Source organism: Lynx rufus, unplaced genomic scaffold (assembly GCF_022079265.1).
Source record: "Lynx rufus isolate CCGP_SWC_20201006 ecotype Redwood Valley unplaced genomic scaffold, mLynRuf1.p SCAF_10, whole genome shotgun sequence".
NCBI lineage: Eukaryota > Metazoa > Chordata > Mammalia > Carnivora > Felidae > Lynx > Lynx rufus.
The window spans coordinates 15,231,717-15,251,897 of record NW_025814824.1 but is presented as its reverse complement, the minus strand read 5'-3'; the positions used below and the strand labels follow the sequence as shown (position 1 = coordinate 15,251,897).

Below are 20,181 nucleotides of genomic sequence, written 5' to 3'. Positions count from 1 at the left end.
AAAAAAAAAAGCAAACAAAAAAAGAGAGAAAGAGCTTTGACCTAAGTTTCACACTTTACACAAAAATTTGTCCAAAACAGATCACAAAATTTAAATGTTAAATGGAAAACTATAAAACTTCCTTTAGGAAAAAACAGAAGAGGAATTTTCAGGAACTCGGGTTAGTAAAAAGTCTGTAGATGTGATACCAAATGCACAATCGATAAAAGAAAAAACTGAAACGTGGAACCACATTAAAATTTAAAGTGTTTGTTCTGAGAGAGACCTGGTAAGAGGATAAAAATACAAGCTGCAGACTGAGAGGAAGTATCAGAGCATATAAAGAATTCTCAAACTCAACAATAAAAAACAAACTGTCCAAATACAAAATAGTGACAGTAACAAATGCTGGCAAGGTTGTGGAGAAAGTAGACGGTCATACGTTCATTATGGAAAAGTAAACTGGTACGGCCACTCTGGAAACAGTTTGACAGTTACTTTGAAAACTCAACATGCAACGTGCATTTTAATAGAGAGACACAGTTTAATTGCTGCTCCTGGTTCATCTTCACACTGGTTCGTGAAACACAGCTGAATGTTCAGTTGTTACAATACCGATGCAATAAATCCGTTATTATACAGACATGCTCTCCATTTTCTGTACCCAGATGATAAAATGCAAGGAGTCCATTTTCCAACTCTGACTATTTTCTTAAGTTTGATATGCAAAATCTATTTCATTAAATGCTTATAATTTAGGATTCAAGCTCCTTTCCCTTGGTGCCAAATAAAACCACTGCATTACACACACACACACACACACACACACACACAGAATCAGAATAGAAGAACCAATGACACACAACTGTCTTGCAGAATCATTTTATTTTCTGCTGCACAAACATCTTTCTCAGGTAATGTTACTAGAACAACCTGTTTATGAGGTTTTATAGTTTGGGATAAATAGAGTTTAAAAAAGCTACTCTCTATCATATGGAGTTGTGATATAAAAATGGTTTATAGGCTATATTTTTCAAAAAGCATTTAGCTAGACTATAATCCTGCTGAGAAAACTTTACTATTTAAGTGCATGATATGGAATGAAAAGATATGATGAAAGAGTCTTCTGATCAAGAAGCTTGTGGTCATCAAAGGAATGTTAGTCTCCGCAGAGAGCCACCAGGATTTTTTCATAATCTCCCTTGGTTTCATCCTGTTGATGAAGAAATAGAGTATACTTAATGCCACCTGAAACCACAATCAATGTAAAATATTTTTAATCATAGAAGAATTACATATTTGTAGATTAACAGTTATAGAACGTATATCATAGTATGTGAACTCTAGGATCTTTGATAAAAATATCATTTACTTAAGTCATATAATTAATATAGCAGATAACTGATATTTGTTAATCAATTATTGTATAAAAAGCAATAGCTTTCAAGATTCAGATATATTGACTATGTTATATATTAGAGCCATTATTTCCCAAGAATGAAATACCACACAGAACTGGGTAACTTAACACAATATAATTTCGTATCACAGTAAAGAAGGACTATGTGACTCACTCACCAGAGAGAAAGTGATAAACCTGTGATTTTCTCACTTTTTCTTGGTAGATTTAGTTATCCAGTGTAAGTGACAACTTAACTTTAAACTGTCAACTATCTTTCAATCTTTCAAGACGTTTAAAACCTTTGACTTGTGTTTCTTTTTTACTTTTAACATTATAATGAAAATTTAAACGTGCATGTTATACATTTTATATTAACAAAATTAAGGAAAAACTTACAATAGTAAGTTTCTAATCTCCAATCAATAGTCATTGCAAAATACATCATTATATCTCTCTACTAAAATGTTTTGTTTGCTAAATTTATACATGGGAAACTATATGTTTCCACGACTGCTGGAAATTGTGTGTGGTTTTGCAGTATAGAATTCACAAGTCCAGGGAAAGTTCAATAAATTATGTATCCTAAAATAACAAATTAATCTTATGCATACAATCTACAAATATGTAAGTCAGCTTTTCTCTTTGAAGAAGTTGCAAAAAGGACTGCCGTTTGCGGGGGTGGGCAGGGAGCATTATGAAAACCACAACATACCAGGATGGCTTGGCAGAGGGAGACACCATACAACTTCTGATAGCATGCTTTGATATCATTCATGTCGATTTCAGAACGGGAGACCATAATTCTGATCAGTGCCTTATGACGAGTCCCAGCACCCTGTTTAAAACAAATGATGGTAAATGTCATAGTCAGAGCATACCCTTAGTAAAGCAGGATATGGGTTTGAACGTGAAGCTCTTTTGTTCACTCATTAAAACACACATCCAAACACACACACACACACACACACACACACACACACACCCATGCACTTGACACAGGTAAGAAATAAAATGACAGGGATCCAACTGTTGCATCAGCAGGTGTAAGCTTTTACCACTGCTTGATTGGTCTTCCATCATCAGTCTTTCTTTTGTCCAAACGCTCCAAAAATTACAAATAACACGAACCTTCTAATTTGCGAATCTGATGGTCGAATTCATCTATTTAAAACCCTCAGTGGTCTTTGGGTTGCGTTTAGGATGAAAACCAAACATTTTGTCTGGGTTCACAATGTCTGCCTAGTCCCACAACCTCTTCTTCCACTATGTACTCTCACGCTCATTGTATTTATCATCTTCAAAGTGTCATCCGGAGTCCTCCTCCTGGACCAACCTTGCTTCATCCCTCCATTCCTTCCACCACCACTGCCCTCTGGCTAATCCGTATTCAAATATCAGGTCTTAGTTTATCAGACGGCAAGTCTACACTGATTTCTCCTGCTCTTATTCAGTGCTAGGCGTTCATCCTCACCCAGCTAGATAACCATCCCCTTAGATGGCAGCAGGCACGAGGTCTGGGACTGTATTGTGAACCACATAGTGGACCATGTGTATCATTTCAGAGGGACTGTTTCCTATGAACTGAATAGTTAGATCTCTCTCTCTCTCTCTCTCTCTCTCTCTCTGGGGACTTCTCTATTTTGGAGTTGCAAAGGAAAAAAGAAGGACGACTTTTCACAATACATGTATACAGGTGGCATCCTGTACAAGACGATGCATGCTAGAGAATGAAGTTCCAGTGAAGTGGCTGAAGTGGTATTTATTGCAAATGTATCTTAATAACACCTTCCACTTGTGTCACTTTAAAATGACGTTTTAAAATCTTAGAATGAAATATGAATCCAGGGCATGGATGCCAGAATAACAATAAAAACAAAAAGGAAAGTGAAACATAGAAAGGAGGAAATCGTAAAACCCACAACCTCAGCGGAAGTAGGTTACTAAAATCACATCTTAAAAGAAAAAGTAACCTTTCTCCGCTGACTCAGGTTTTGTACAAATCACGAATAAGCCACCAATTACCGACAAGCTCACCTTACTACCTCACCCATAAAAAAATACAACAAATCTGACCGAATTTTATGCTAATAAGGAAGGGTATTGCCTTTTGCACTAGATGGAACAATGATTCTTTTTAGGAGGGAGATATTAAAATAAGCATGGCTTGCAGACGATATGAAGTTTTCTGTTGTTCTCCCCACAAACAATAATTTTACCCCTAAGCAAAGCACATACACACAACGTTACCTTCATGGCATGATGAAGCTTCTCAGCAAAGAACATCGGTTTGCTTGTGGCACACTTCACTGCAAGACAGGCACACTTAAGTTGACATATTTACCACATGACAAGAAAGACACGTATGAAGGAAACATAAGGAATACAGTTTCACCAGCAAGATTCTATTCTACACTTCTGTTCCTCATCCCCCCACCTCGTAACGGATATTTGGCCTATAAGAAACCGTTCCCTAGATGGCGTTCTGAGTAATCTTTCCCCCAACAATGTCGCCTATCTCCTCCTGTATCTTAAATCCATCCAGTACCAACTCCGGTTCATGCTATCCGGAGTATACTCTTCTTGGAAATGGGGAAACCAGTAGGTGTTAAAGGCCATGTGGGCACACGGTCAATACTTTTCTCATGTCCTGAAAAGAATTTTTTTCAAGTGAAATGGGGCTTGCTTTCAACATAAGGCAACTGCCTGATAAAACACTAACACATGCGTCCATTAGTGATATTCTCTACCTTGCTACTCAACGTGGAATCTGTAGACCAAAGGTATTGGCATCACCTGGGAGCTTGGTAGAAATGCAGAATCCCAGGGCCCCACTACAGACCTACTGAATCAGAATCTGCACTCAACAAGATTTTCGGGGGATTCATGAGTGCGTCAAGGTTTGAGAAGCACTGCTTTAGAACATACATTCCCAGGTAATCAGGATAGCACAGGAGACCTTTAAAGCCTTTTTCTTTTGAAGGCCTTTTTGGAAGTCTCTGCAGACCTACTGAATTAATCCCTCTGGCTATGACTAAAATGAGTCAATCAGCAAGTGGCAGACCAGGATTTGAATCTGCATTTATCTAAACCCAATCTCATGCTCTTAATGACTGACCACTCTGACTTTCCTCAGAGGTATGCCCTGCCTGGTGCATCACTAAATGCTCAGAAAGTTATTTCCCGCCTGCCCATCTTTTTGATAAAAGGAATAATATCTTTTATTATTAAGAAGGCCATTATATGCCTTTAGCTAAACATTCATTGCCATTATCTTACATGTTGCCTCTATATGAAATATAAGTTTATTATATCAGCTATTTTTTTTTTAAATTATGGAACAGCATTGACCATTTCAGGTTAGAAAACCCTCCCCACTGCAGGACCACATACCAATGGCTGTGAGGCATTTCTCGATGTCCCCTTTCATTTCCAGGTCCAGAACTTTGTTCATGTCGTGCTTACTGTACTTGGCGTACTTCTGAAACACTGAATATGAAGTTTAAACTAAGAGATGTACAAGGCATCCTATTTTGGGGAAACTAGCAAAAGCAGGGCGACTCAAAGCATTCCTTGACTGAATTTCAAAACACACATTTTAAAGCTAATTATTCAACTGAGCATATTTTGGATACTTCATCTTCTCCTAGGAACGTAACTCTCATGGCTATTTTGGTGCTCCTGTATATTTTTGGGAAAGCTTTGCAAATGTTGACATTTATTAGAGCTGGCGTGTGATTGACAACCGTGATACTTACTACATCAGAGCCAAGTGCCATACCAAATGGATCTCCCCTTCTATAGAGATCTGTGGACTAAATGTCTCTTATTTTTATCATTAGAAATCAGTGTGCTATTATAAGATAATGAACTTTCGATCATCATTAGGACTTCCCCTTTGCGTTGGCTGCGAAAAGGTGCAGAGTCAAATCTTGTGCTCAAAGGCCAACTCTTGTTGCTTTGTGGTGTGGGGGGGGGGGAGGGGGGGACCGCTGTGCCCTTTTCTTCACTTAGTCCTGAGTTTTTAATGTTTTTCTTCACTGTAATTTCACTTATCGTATGTGTGTATTTTGTCACACCCATTCCAAATACTTTGAGAGAGTAGAAATAGTTAAGATAATGAAATAATGTTCTACCTGCCAAAATCACAAAGTGTGTTTCAAGTACTATAAAATGGTGGCCGTTCAACTTTGGGCAAATGTACAAATGGCAATAAGGGGTCAGGAGCACCACATCCACTTGGGATGGGAAGGACACTAATTAAGGCTTCTATCTTTCTGTTCTTTTATTTGTCCTCAAAAAACCCTGAATCTTCCATAAGTAATTTTCAGGAACCTTTTTTTTCCCCATTTACCTTGGCGAAGATGGGGATATGCTCTGGTGGTGAGAATGGTAATGAACACATTCACATCTGTCCCTTTTCTCCTTTCTCCTGCTTCATATAAAGCCTGTCAAGAAACACAAACATAAACATTTGCCTATCTGCCGACTTGATACCCGCACAAGAATGTTAGATCTCCTCAAAGATTTTCTAGGCAGCTGCTTTGTGTCCAATTCAATCACAGTAAGCAACGCTAAGAGTGCAAGTTCCGTAAAGATAGGGACCGTATTTGGTCAAGTATCTTCCACGGTATGTTTGTGCCTTGCAAACAGTAGAGACTGAAGATGTGTTTGCAGAATAAGTATTTGCTGAATTAAATTGCTTTCAGGTTATGCTCTATATCAAGACAACTCCAAGGGACTGTCTAAACACAGGGTGTTTTTTTTTTTTACTCTGATCATTCAGAGTAACTACCAGCAAATGGTACTAATAAATCAATAATTCAAACATAACCTAGACTTGAATTTTGATATTAAGATTTCTGGATTCAAATTCTGACTCTGGAACTTAGTTGCCCTGTAATCTTAGATAAACAATTTAACCTTAGTGAAGTACAGATTTTCCTCTTTTGTAACTGGAAAAGATAATCTTTGTCGTATGGTCACAAGCACGCTCTGTTAACTTTGAAATGTTAATTGCCATCATCCTCCTGGGCCACTATTAATCCAGGTAGCTGCCATAAATATACATCCAAGAGCCCTGATAGTCTTAAAATGGAAAGCAAATTCAGAAATGTCACAAGCAAATAAGAATCATTTTTTATTATAGGCAGTTATTCAAATGCTAACTTTTGTTCTTTGATACGCTTGCGTGATTTCTATTAAAATGGTCAAACTTCTGGTGGATGTAAGTTATTTTGGACTTTTCAAACAAACATCTGGTATGTATGCATTTATTCAACCAAAAGTTAATGAGTGCCTTTTATGTGCAAGATTATGTACCAGTATTGTGAAGGGAGTGAGTATGGACAGATAAGTTTCTATCCTGTTAACTCACCGTAATGAATTTACAGACATAATATTATCCCATAGGGAAAGCATATGCAAATAATAGTTGTCTTTTTTTTTTTGTATTTAACAGAAATTCCAGGCCCTAAAATGGCACAGTTTCTCTAATGTTGCCAATGGATTGGTGTATAAATAACCAGCAATCTCACTGAAATTATATATGTCAATATACTTGAATGTATATAAATGTTATAATTTTTATAACTATAATCATTACTATAATGGTTTTACAACATAAACATACATCTATATGTATGAACTCATTGCACTGTTCACTGTTAAAAGACGGTTCAATGTGCTTACCCTTTCCACTTAAAAATTATTTTTCCCTTTCTTAGACATGATAAGAAAAAATTCAGGGTTTTCTCAACAAAAAAATTCTTAAGAATGACAAATCAATTTCTTTCAATCCCCTCCCACTTTGTGAGAAATGAAATCTATTAAGAACATAAAGATCACATGTTTCACTCTGTTCAAGTACAAATGGGTGTGTATCACTCAGGGAATGAACATTAGGGGTGACTGGCCTCTAGGAGGATCTAACGTTTGCTTTCACGTAGAGGCCTCAGGTGGTAACCCCACCTAACGCAAGACCTATCTGACATAGGAAGGTCGACTCCAGAAGTATTTGGGAGCACTTGCTTACCCTGGCGTCCGTATCAGCCAAGTCGTCATTCAAGCCAAAATCCTCAGATCGGTCACCCTGAAAAAAATCCCCATTCTCTGGTAAGTTGTTTTATTTTATTTCTTCTTTTAACTTTTTTAAGTGTTTATTATTTTTGAGAGAGAGAGCAAGCAGGGGAGGGGCAGAGAGTGAGGGAGACACAGAATGGGAAGCAAGCTCTAGGCTCCAAGCTGTCAGCACAGAGCCCGATGTGGGGCTCGAACTCACAACGACCACGAGACCATGACCTGAGCTGAAGCCAGCCACCCAACCAACTGAGCCCCCCGGGTGCCCTCTGGTAAGTTGTTTTCTAGCATGTAATCTCATGATTTACCTAATTCTCTTAACATCAGGTACATAACACTTTTTGAGAAATAGAGAGTCAATTGCTTATTTCGAGAGAGAGAGAGAGGAAATCTAAGACTTGACTCCTCATAAAGGAGGAGGTATTTTCTGAACTAGTTGAAGTATACCTTAGCGAGAGAAAGCAAAGCATTCCGATAATCTCCAGATGTGTCTGAGGTGATATCTTTAGCCAGATCTCTCTTCAGTTCTGAGAAATAAGAAAAGTGTATTTTGCAGTAAACTAGTGACAAATAATGGTGGTAGTAATATCTGACGTCTCTGTGCTGGCTTACAATTTGCAGTGTCAAATGTTCAATGACTTATGCAACATATCTCAAATATTATCATTTTTTAAATAAAAACAGAGTAATCAGAGCGAGTAAAATCTTAGATCATCAAAGCTATTTCCATAGGGCAATGAAAGCAATTTAGATAATACTGTGAATGAAACCCTACGGTCATAAAACTTTTGCTAGCAAGAATAAATTGCGTAGGTATACATGATTAAAAATCAATTTTGAAACAAAATATGCCAAAATTTAAGCAATGGGATGAATTAGAATATGTATTTAAAACCATAAGCTAGAGGAACTTCCTTGAACACAGATTATGTATTTACTTTAAAATGTTATATCTTATATGTGATATAGTTTTGCATACATGTGTAAATATATATATAGATAGATTGATTATATATATAGATATAGATTTAAAATGTTGTAGAAAATCCCTTAATTAACTAGGCAAAAATAATGCTCTAGTACACAAAAATTAACTGAATTTATAATTGAGTAGAGGACAGGGCAGTTAAATAAGCCATCATTACACTATATTTGGTATATAATAGAGAAATATGGATATATACCTTTGTAAACTATGTTTTATCAAGCAAAAACGAACTGATAATAATGCCTTTCTTGATTATCATTACTGATAAATGGATCTAAGAGAAATACTGATAATGAGATAAGAATCGCAGAAAATGAGGTTAAAACCTTCCTTATTGTGATACCTTTATTAAATTGCCATGTGCAAGGGCTATTGTATTCCCTGTGCTTGGTATGAAAACCAAGCAGAAAGATCCTGTATGGTGCCGCATATTAGAATGGGAAAACAAACGTTGAAGGCTTGGGAAACTAGAAATAGAAATTAATAAAATTCCCAACACTGACTAGGACCCGGTGATAGCGACCCTGTTTACAGTGTTGAGCGTATCTTTTAAATGAGATGTGTCACTGAATAGATAAAATAGATCCATGGCTGGTCATTCATCCCCATGGTTATAACTACAGATAAAGAGTAAGTTACAAAAAAACATAAAGAGTAAGTGAGTCATTTATGTTCATAATGACTAAAGTTCATAATGGTAAAGGTAAAGTTTCCATCAGAGGATTGTAAGTACGAGACTCTACATTCTCTCTTTTTTTTAATTTTTTTAATGTTTATTTTATTTTTGAGAGAGACAGAGACAGAATGCGAGTGGGTTGGGGCAGAGAGAGAGGGAGGCACAGAATCTGAAACAGGCTCCAGGCTCTGAGCTGTCAGCACAGAGCCCCACGTGGGGCTCGAACCCACAAGCTGTGAGGTCATGACCTGAGCTGAAGTCGGACGCTCAACCGACTGAGCCACCCAGGCGTCCCTGGACTCTACATTTTCAAGGGCAAATGGAGAATATTTTGTTTGGAAATTTCTGTTCTTGTTATCTTTTCAAAATAAAAAACAATGGGACATTTTTTGGACATAAATCTCAGAAAAATAGAAATGTTTTTAGGAAATTCTTTAAATTCAGCACTAATGAATTGAGTTTTCCATTACAGTAACATGTGGCCATTTGTGCTAGAAGGACATTTTCTATTAAAGTGCAACGTTGATGAGGGGTGGGATGCTGTCTCCCTCATCAGCACCCTGGCAACTCGAGTGCTGTCTGGTAACAACGTGTGCATGCATTGACACATGCCGAACAATGGAGAAAAATTACAATATGTAGAATTTCCAAAGCCCCATTATTAATATCCACGTTCAGCTTTGAGAAACACATACCACATTTAGTTTCCGAGAGGCGATTTGGACTGTTGGGCATTAAAACATACCTTCTCTATAGACTCTGTTGATCTCTCTGATTTCTTTGTTAGTTCTTGATACCAAAATCTCATCCAGAGTATCTTCATCAGTCCCAAGGCCCTGGATTAAAGAAGAAATGGAGGAAAATCTTACTTAAGAGCATCTGCTAGCTTTTGTGTCCCAAAATTCGTTTGAATCTGGCAGTTAGTAACTTTCCCACGGTATGTAGTAAATATCCACAATATTTAACGATTACAACAAACGCTATTATATTGCTCTAAAAACAAAATGGATTTAAAGCCAGTGTTTTGCACAAAGGTGTGAAAAGTGAGGCGTATGATTCATTGCAGTGACATCATGAAAAGACTGGAGATAATACAGCTGCTAACTCCAACATTCATTCATTTATTTATTTACTTATTTACTTATGTATTTATTTATTTACTCATTCATTCATTTTATTCTCACTGATGGGCATGCCCTGTACTGGATGTTGAAGATATAAGAAGACATGTAAGTGGACTTGGTCTATACAATCTCTTGAAAGGAGTTTTGGTTAAATAAGGCCATTTACCTTCATGGCAGCACGAAGCTCTTCAGCATCAAACTGGGCTGGAGTCTTTAACAGAGCCAAAACAACTTCCTCGAGGTGACCAGAAAGGGCTTTCTTCAGAGCTTCATCCAGGGGCTATAACCAAGAGATTAGAATCAGGGCCTCTAATAAGTAAATGCTGATGCTGGGTAATACCACATTGTGGGGTTACCTGACTGTTAGGTAATCTTACTACCGATTGCTAAATCCAGCCACCTTTTAGAGCTCCTTTCATTCAGGTACAAAATATGACATTTAGAATGTTACCTTCATTTTTTAGATCTAGAGTGATTACAATGAAATTCGCTGAATTCATTGATAACTTTCTTTTTCTTTTAGAGACAGTGCAATCAGGGGAGGGGCAGAGGGAGACAGAGAGAGAGAGAGAGAGATAGAGAGAGAGAGAATTTCAGGCAGGCTACACACTCAGCATGGAGCCCCCTGCAGGACTCAGTCTCACGGTAGTGAGATCATGACCTGAGCCGAAATCAAGAGTCAGATGCTCAACTGACTGAGCCACCCAGGTGCCCTACACTGAGAACTCATAAAGGACTTAAGTATTCTCTTGATGTTTTACACAGGAAGAAAATCACAAGGCTCAAACACAGGAGTTTGTATTTTAACAGAAACAGTAGTAAGAATACTTCAAAAATAATGTACTAATAATTTTCCAGCCTTTGAGGTTTTCACTGCTCAAATAAGCATTACAATCAAGCACTGGTATTATATCATTTTCTAACTGGACTCCTTAAAAATATGACCCATTATTGGTATAGAGAATACAAAGCTTACATTTAAAGTAGAATTATATGTATAAACTTTACATTCAGACATTTAATCACTCAATTTAAAATTTAACAGAAGACACATATCAATCAGAACATATTCTTTACTGCCAAGAGTACTCTCGATATTCGTTATATTCAAATTAAAGACTGGTCTTCAATATAAAAGTCATCTGCAATGCACCAAGACGACTCATGTCTGAAACCAGAAAATTTGCTAGAATTGATTACACTGCAACCAAGCAAGGAAATACTGTCATCCTCGTCTTAGTTGTAAGGGGAAAATAGTGTTGGAGACTGAAAAAAAAATAGGTGAATTGTGCTTCAAAATCCATGTTTATACATAAACGTAACTGAAATTAAATATCTAAATGTACCACTCGACCTACCTTTCCTTTCTCCTGGAGATACGCTGCTTTGATCTGCTGACGTTGCGCATTGTTTCTCTTAGTCAGAATGTCAATGATGGTTGCTTCATCCACACCTGGAAATAAAAGACCACTAGGCTTTTAAAATCAATTTTCTTCATCATCAATAACTGACATAAAATAATTAATTACCAAGATGGCCCAAATGAAGTTCTAGAAAACTAAGAAATGGAAATTATACCAGCCTAAGATATAAAGGCAGCATTAAAGGGAAGCCTTTCAGATGTCACTCCCTCCATCTGAAGGAGAAAGAAAGAGAAACTGTTCCCGACCCTCATAGCTGCAGTGCTTGGTCCTGATTTAAACCCTAGATGTGAGGAGAGGTGTTGATTCCAGCATTGAGTTTCTGCTGGAAATGAGCTGGTAAAAATATCAGTCGTAGCAACAGAGATTCTACTGATTTGACCCAAATTTCCCAAGTGCTGAAAATTCCTAAGTTCTTTTGATGAAGAAATCTTTTTTTTTTTCTTATCTTCAAAATGAAACAGACCTTTCCCACTGCGCATGGCCGGTTTTCAATAGCCATTCTAGTGGCCATTCTGAAATGTCCAGGAGGGGAGGTTATGGGGAGACATGATTACCTTTGACTGTTATCGCTTTATGCAAGGCGGCAACATCCGAGGATGGGTTGAAGCTAGGATAGGGGCTCACTGCTGACCCAGGACCGCCTTTGGAGCTTTTCACAGTTTTCTGTGGATGAGACAGACATAGAATAACGTCCACTCCTTCATACTAGCTTCTCTTCTAATCTTAACTAAGTTATTTTATTGTCACTTGACTTACAACGTATTCCTGCTCTTCATTTTCAATAAACCAGGCCTGTTTGAGGAATTCTGATACCATTGCCATTTTCAAAGAAGTATCTGGAAAGAAAACAGGTAGATGCTTTTACCAAACAAAAACCTACAGCACATATATGCCATTCTACTCTCTTACATACATAAGACATAGAGTAGTCTTGACCTTACTTAAGGATTACATTTAGGAGCATAATAAAATGCTAGGTGTAAGCTCTTTAAAAGGAGAGTCTGACCCTTGAACAGAAACACCGAGCCTCACCCACCATTCAGATACTTGGTTCTTTCTTGGCATATTCAGTCCTAACCTTTAGGGGCCAGATGATTCTACAAGTGGGGTTGGTGATTTACTTCATTGCTCTAAATTTATAGACCATCTACCATATGCCAAGCACTGAAGGTCCAGAAAATATTCAAACATCATGCTGTCCTCACAGAGCTTCAAGCTAGTGCATGCTTCCTGTGGGAAAACACAAAAGCTAAATGCTGGCTGATCTGAGACTCTCTTGGAATGCTTCAAGGTTAACCTGACAGAAAAGTTAAAGAGAACACAACAGAGAGAAGGCTGTCATATTTGGGACGCTACTAAAGCAAGAAATGTTGGCAGAAGCCCAATCCAAAGAGGTTTAAATTATCTCCAACGCTTTGGGAAAAGATGAATGGGTTTCTAGAAAGAGCAGTACAATTCCATTTATATTTCAGAAGGATCACTCATCTTAGATCATAGAGAATGGCTAAGAGATGGGCAAGATGAAAGATTGGAGACCATTTAATAGACCTTTAGAGAATCTGGGTAGGATTGGTGAGGGCCTAAAGAAAAGTAATGGCTGGATAAAAAGCATAATGTTCTATTTACATTTATAAGGTAAAACAATCTGTGACAATCTGCCGGAGTGGATTCAGGCTCAAAACGCTAAAGGAGCTTGATAAAGAGATAGTCAGGTGGCATTTCCCCCTCAAATAATTGTTTCCTTTTCCATTCCTTGGTATAAAATTATTTCAGCATTTGAAGCAATTGCTACCCTCACATTTCTTCCTAGCTGAGCTGTCCTAAATATTAGTCCTTCATGGTTTTCCATCCAACACACAAAAAAACCCAGATTTTATAAGAGGTTCTTTGTTCTCATAGGAAGCATCAGGGTGATACTGCAACATAGATGTCCCCTTTCCACAAACTCTGTCTTGAAATTTTGTTAATTGCTACCATGGTTCTGCAGTATTTTTATTTAATCAACCACGTATATCTTTAAAACCTGAAGCATGTTGAAAAACTCGTGTGTTCCCTGTTTTGTCCACAAAAGAAGCTCTCAGTGATCCTTTCGGGCTGGGGATGTGTTTTGAGGGGCTCGTTCGTGAGCAAGGTTGACATATCTCTCCATACCGCTTTGTTTATCCCTCTGGAGACTACGCCCATGAATACATCTGAAGGAGTTTGGAAGGGAAATCTCAGTAGTTTGAAATTCTTCATCAGAAGCTAAATGAATCGTGAGAAGTAAAACCCATAACCTGACTCCTTAACAGCATGTTCAGACGAAATCTTTCATCCATACCTGCTGAAAAATAACCTCAGTTTCAAGTAATGAGATTCAATACGTGAGAGAAACCATATCCAAAGCAGAAACTATCTCCACTTAATTATCATGGGGATTGTTCACATTACTGTTCTGTCATCAGTGAGAAGAACCAATATTTTGTGCATCCGTTTAAAATAACCTCTTCCCCCTCCAGCAACTGATAGATTTAAAGTTATTTCCTGAGGTAAAGTCATGATGTACAATTTTGCACAAGGTTTTACTTCCTGTTACAGTCATAATCTGAGGCCATTGCTGTTGGCACAAGCAGATTCACTTTCCAATTATGTCATTGGCACATCCAGAACTTCTAGTAATTTCTGGCAAGGTTTCAGGTATTTGAAATTTCCATTTTTATAATCTCAGCCATGCCCTTCGTAAAGTAGAATCCTCAAAATGAGTGATATGATTGGTCACTTAGCACAGTACTTTTCCATCAGTGAAATATGTATTCCAGTATTTCCACTCTTTTCAATTGGAAAAAAACCCTCAAAATAGACCAGAGACTATGGATATTGTCAAACATAATTTTAAAAATGAACCCCAGAACTTCAACACAAATTTTATGAAAACTTCACTGTGCTTCATTTTTTTTTTCACTTCTCAAAAAATGCTCACATAATGCATTGATTTCTTCACATAACACCAAACAACACAAATAAGGGGGCTGAATAATTTATTTGACACAACAGAGTTTATAGAGGAGACACCTTTGTAACATATCTTCTGAGTTCCTAGATCTTATAATCTGAAATAATTTGGATGGTCTTGGGGCACCTGGGTGGCTCAGTTGTTTAAGCCTCTGACTTCGGCTCAGGTCATGATCTCATGGTTTGTGGGTTTGAGCCCCGTGTCGAGCTCTGCGCTGACAGCTCAGAGCCTAGAGCCTGCTTCGGAGTCCGTGTCTCCCTCTCTCTCTTTGCTCTTCCCCCGCTCTCACTCTGTCTCTCTCTCTTAAAAATAAAAAATGTTTTTAAAAAATAATTTTAAAAAATGAAATAATTTGGATGGTCTAAAAGCACTGTCTGGAAAAAAAAGTAGTCTGAATAGACTGTCTCAGAAAAGCAATTTGAGGAAAATGGAATCTCAATCCAGCCAAATAATATCTACTAGCTCTTAGCTTGAGGACACAGGGATACTGGCAGGATGTAAGAAATTGCCCTAAAGGAAAAATATTTTATCATGTACCAGTAGTTAAGTGCTCAATGTCGACTGCAAGTATTAGCAGAAATTTTTAACAGTTGCAACATACTTTACAAATACCACAGCAAAAACATTTTGGCCACACTGAATTGCTAAACCATTCTGTCTCTTCTGTAACTACCCTCTGCATGAAAACGGCATTTTGTACCTTGATAAAACATATTCAATAATTTGAAGGTAACACTTGCTTTACTTTAGATAAATAATGCATACAAGGATCTTTTATAGACTGTTACTTGTTATATAGATATCAGATATTATTACTACGCAGAGAAAAAATTTGGTCTAGAAAATAGAATTGTAGAGTTAAAAAAAATAAATTACCCTATGAATCTGCAAAAGATTTTCTTTTTTCCTTTTTTTTTAGTTGCAACGTTTGTAGGGTATGTATTATTTTATTAACATACCTTGGTGCTTGGGCCAGCTCAAAATCTGAAAACACTAAGGCTTGTATCAAAGTTAATTTCCTGATTTCTCAAAAACTGCACGACAGTTATGTCCTTGTTTTTTTAATATAGAGAGACAGAAGTAATTTAGAGGCATAGGGCCATTGTATCTGTAGTGTTGTCTCAAATGTTACAGAAAAAAACACAGAGAGGGTGGAGTGAGGAAGAGGATAAAGCGAAATGTGACATACTAACAATTGTGGGATCTGCGTACAAAGTGTATGATAGTTCTGTGCGATATTCTTGAGACTTTTCTGAAGGTTTGAAATTATTACAAAAGTTTTTTGTTTGTTTGTGTTTCTTTCTTGTTTTAAATTGCAAGTTCTATCTCGGTCGGCCTCATGAAAGGCTACTTCCAAGATCTGTAAACAGAAGAAGCTGATTTTTATGGTCTCTCATGCATCCTGGTGACAATCTAGAATGATCAGAGTTATCCAGAGATACCAGCAGCAACTAATTCTTGCATAGGACAGCATCTTCATTCTTATTTTCTACCTGGGAAAAACAGTGTAATTTTCTGGCAGTTTTCTAGACAGAAGCTGTCAAACATCAAGTCATACATAAATCTGTGCCTTCTGATTCCAAAGTATTGCAAATTGTTTTACACTTACAACCAAAAAGACAGTGAGTGACAGGAATGTTATTTTTAAGAGCTCACACTCGAGAATCAGCTTCATTACCAGTGAACCCATGGAGACTGTGGCAAGGTGTACCCTAGCACTTGGGGGTTTGTTCTTCAATGCTTTGGCTTGTGCTCAGTTTTTCCCTTGAATATATATATTCATGGGACCTTCCCTTACCTGCTGGTGTGAGGGAACCAATTAGACTATACAAAGGCATGACTCATTCAGGAAGAACCATTTTATGAAAGGTACTCTCATGAATGTTTTGCCTCTAGGCCTTTGGATAGGGTGTTTCCTTTGCTTGGAATGCTGTTTCTTCCTCCGTATTTGCTTCCCTTGCCAGACTGTTGCTTCTAAAAGGACTCAGCGTAGACCTCTTCACATCCTCCAGAAAATTTTCAAGCGTTCAACACTCAACTGGGTGAAGTTCTGTGCCTCTTCCAAGATGTCCTCCTGTCCCCCTACACTCGCCCCTACCATTCTGTATTATCACTTTCTATGTACCTGTCTATATGCCCCAGCAGCATTCCATGAGGGCAATGCTAATCTACTATTCATCATGCACCTCAATCTCTGGTATTTAGTATATTAATAAGTATTATTGAATGAATAAAATAGTGGATCAGTGCTAATTATTTAGGAAACATATCTATACATTTCACAAACGTTTCTTCATAGCTATAGGATATAAAATAAGAACTGAAGAGTTCTGAGCCCTATTTGGATTCCCTTTAACTAACTATATGGCCTCAAGAAAACATTTAGCTTCTCCAGGGGTCTTCATTTATAAAAATACGAGTGTTGGAATAAATAGTGTCTACAATGCATAATAGCTCTGAGGTGCCTATCTTAAATTTCATCTCAAGTGGATGGAGGTGGGGAAAATTAGCATAATTAAGGAAGGTATTATATAAATTATATCTGTTCTGATCTTTCTGATAAAAATTTATCCTGTTTTAAAGAAAGATGAACTCATCTCCTCCAAAAACTGTTTTGGGTTGATCGCTGAAAAATACAAGGTCCACTGTTTTAGCTGCTTAGCTCTGATTTTAAAAACAGCTCCAGGGTTTAGAGAAGATTAAGAACAACCGATTCAGCAAACTAACATCATAAACAAAACTCAACTTTTGCAGCTCTTTGGGTGGAGGAAGCATTTAATAAGCACGAAACGCTGCATAATGTTATTATTAACTATTTTGTCAACATCCATCAAAGGTTGGCTATCTGCCTTGTGTGGTTGAGCCTGGGGGCCAGGGTGTTGACAGAACTTCTGGGGAGGAGGCCATTTCTGAATTAGGGAACCAGTGCTTTACCGCATTTGAATCATTTTGCAATTCGCCTTCCCTTCTAGCTATCAAAATACTTTTCTGCGGGCAGAGGGGAATATTATTTTTTCAAAGTCCATGCAGAATTTTAAATATAAACAGGGCAAGAAAGAGCACTTCCTTCTTAATCAAGCTAGCATTAAAAGTTAGATGTCAGGGCATTTAATTTAACATTCAAAATGGACTAAGAAAAATTCTCAAAGGAGCACTTGTAATAAACAATAGCTGGATATATGATGATTCGAATTCTCTCACTTTTGCAAATATATCCAACACCAGTAAAAAGTCTACCTTGGATTTGTTTGGTGCTTTTGCTACTAAGGAAAATAATTTTTAGAGGACCCAGCTGGCATTTACAGGAATAACTTATCTGACACCACCCAGAAAATACTTTCCTTCCCCTTAGGTTTTCACATCCACACTTGAAAAACCTGTCTATGACACAGAGCCTCCAGGAATAAGAATGTGGCCACACCCTCTTTAAATGAAATGATTAATCAGCGGATCCTCTTACTTATTTACACTGCATAAATAAACATAACGTAATTTCAATGTAAATTACAAAGGGCATAATTATCACTATGAGATCTGAATCTATTTAATTCTTAGAAAGAAAGAAAGAAAGAAAGAAAAGAAAGAAAAGAAAGAGAAAGAAAGAGAGAGAAAGGAGAAAGAAAGAAAGAAAGAAAGAAAGAAAGAAAGAAAGAAAGAAAACGAAAGAAAGAGGAGAGGAGAGGAGAGGAGAGGAAATAGTCCTGCCATTTTGAAACAGTTTCCTGAAACTCCCCTCCAGCACTTCTGTTCTGTACTGGTTGCCTACAAGTATCCACCCTCCATCATGATTTCCATGTAACACACACACACACACACACACACACACAGCTCTTGGAAATGTGTAACTCATAGGAGGAAAACACATTCTTCCCTTTTTCTTCTATGGTAATTCACCAACAGTGCAATAAGCCAGTATTAAGCAAACTGCCCATATTTGTAAAACTCTTAACTATGTAAAAGAAAACATTACAATTTGTGATTTCCGACATATAAATACCCAATGTGATTTTACAGAAAGATTTATCAAAACATACTAAATGCAGCTAGCCATAAATCCTGGAGAAGCAGTAACAATTAACATCACGATGGGACAAGTTTTCAGAACAATCAAAGCTAACTAAAAAGAAAACTAAGACTTACCCTTTTTCTTCACCTTCTTCCAAAGCACTGGAGAGAGATTCTCCTCTGAAGGTTTCACACTAGAAGTGAAGTCTAGTGCTTCTGATTTTATAGAATTTGAAAGGAGACCACACCTAGCAACCAGAAGTTAGTAATTGGTTGCCCTTTGTTTGAAGTACGTGGCTCAGCCTGGCCGAGAAACAAAGTGAAACAAGTCTTGCAAAACTACTAGCTGAACCAACTCCTAGCTGACTGCACAGAGAGGGGAAAAAAAAAAACACGGAAAGACAGACTTTTTTTTTCCTCTTTAGCTTGCACTGCTTTTTCCAGAGAAAGTAGACTGCAGTCGATTTCCAAGGATGCAGTACTGTCTACCCCAATCCTGATACTAATAATTGGCATCCTTTTTTTAAACAGGCTGTGAAAGGAAAGTGTATACACTTCAAAACAAAATAAACCTAAGAAAACCCTTTTAGTTTGAATCCTAGCTCCATCACTAGTTACTACGTGACCTTGGGGATATATTTAATTTCCCTGAACTTGTCTACTTTATTTTTTTAAGTTTATTTATTTACTTACTGTGTGTGCAAGCACACACACACATGCACGGGGCGGGGGGGGGGGGGCAGAGAGGGAGGGAGGGAAACAGAGAATCCCAAGCAGCCTCTGCACTGTCAGTATAGAGTCCGACACGGGGCTCTATCCTGCAAACTGTGAGATCATAACCTGAACCGAAATCAAGTGTCAGATGCTCAACTGACTGAGCCACCCAGGTGCCCCTGAACTTGTCTACTTTTGTAAATTAGGGATAATATTATCTAAGCTGCCTACCCACTAGAATTCTTGTGACAATTGAGAAATTATATATATATGTGTGTATATATATATATATATGTATATATATGTGTGTATATGTATATATATATATATATACACACATACATATATTGTAAATTTTAACACCATGCAGTGCTGAATAATTTTTATTTTTATATTTTACCAGCAATTTTCTTTCCTTAAAATAAAAGACTTCTTGTGTTTATATATGGTTGGTGGATATAAGTAAGAAATAGAAAAGAAATAAAGCTCCAGATTGTCCCAAAATTACAAACGAAGTTAATGCTAGAAATATGATCATTATGACATTCAAAAAAAGGTATTGGCATTCAAGGAAGGCCTATTTACGGCGTTTCTTTTATAGAGAATCAGTTGTACACATAGATATGCATAGATCCCTGACATTCTAGAGTAGTTGAACACTAAAGGAAGGCACTCAAACTATACAGTGAAAGGGTTACTAGAGTAGCATCTAGTACAAAACAGGTGCCCCAAGACATTTCCTGCTTGCCACAAGGAACAGAAACTGGTTCTGGTAGCCTCAATGGTGGTTCAGTTTTATTCT

The 20,181-nt window shown here is 37.4% G+C and overlaps 1 protein-coding gene across 1 annotated transcript; it reads right to left on the bottom strand.

The window, feature by feature from the left end:
- Window positions 1–845: 845 nt before the first annotated feature.
- On the bottom strand, window positions 846–18,915 carry ANXA1 (annexin A1). The gene is made up of 13 exons (XM_047102192.1): window positions 18,801–18,915; window positions 12,425–12,504; window positions 12,223–12,331; window positions 11,603–11,697; window positions 10,411–10,524; window positions 9,866–9,956; window positions 7,904–7,983; window positions 7,413–7,469; window positions 5,733–5,826; window positions 4,772–4,867; window positions 3,629–3,687; window positions 2,094–2,216; window positions 846–1,192 (listed from the first exon to the last, which is right to left on the bottom strand). The coding sequence occupies exons 2-13, from the start codon at window positions 12,488–12,490 to the stop codon at window positions 1,139–1,141; spliced, it is 1,038 nt and encodes a 345-aa protein (XP_046958148.1). The 5' UTR covers window positions 12,491–12,504; window positions 18,801–18,915; the 3' UTR covers window positions 846–1,138.
- Window positions 18,916–20,181: the final 1,266 nt, after the last annotated feature.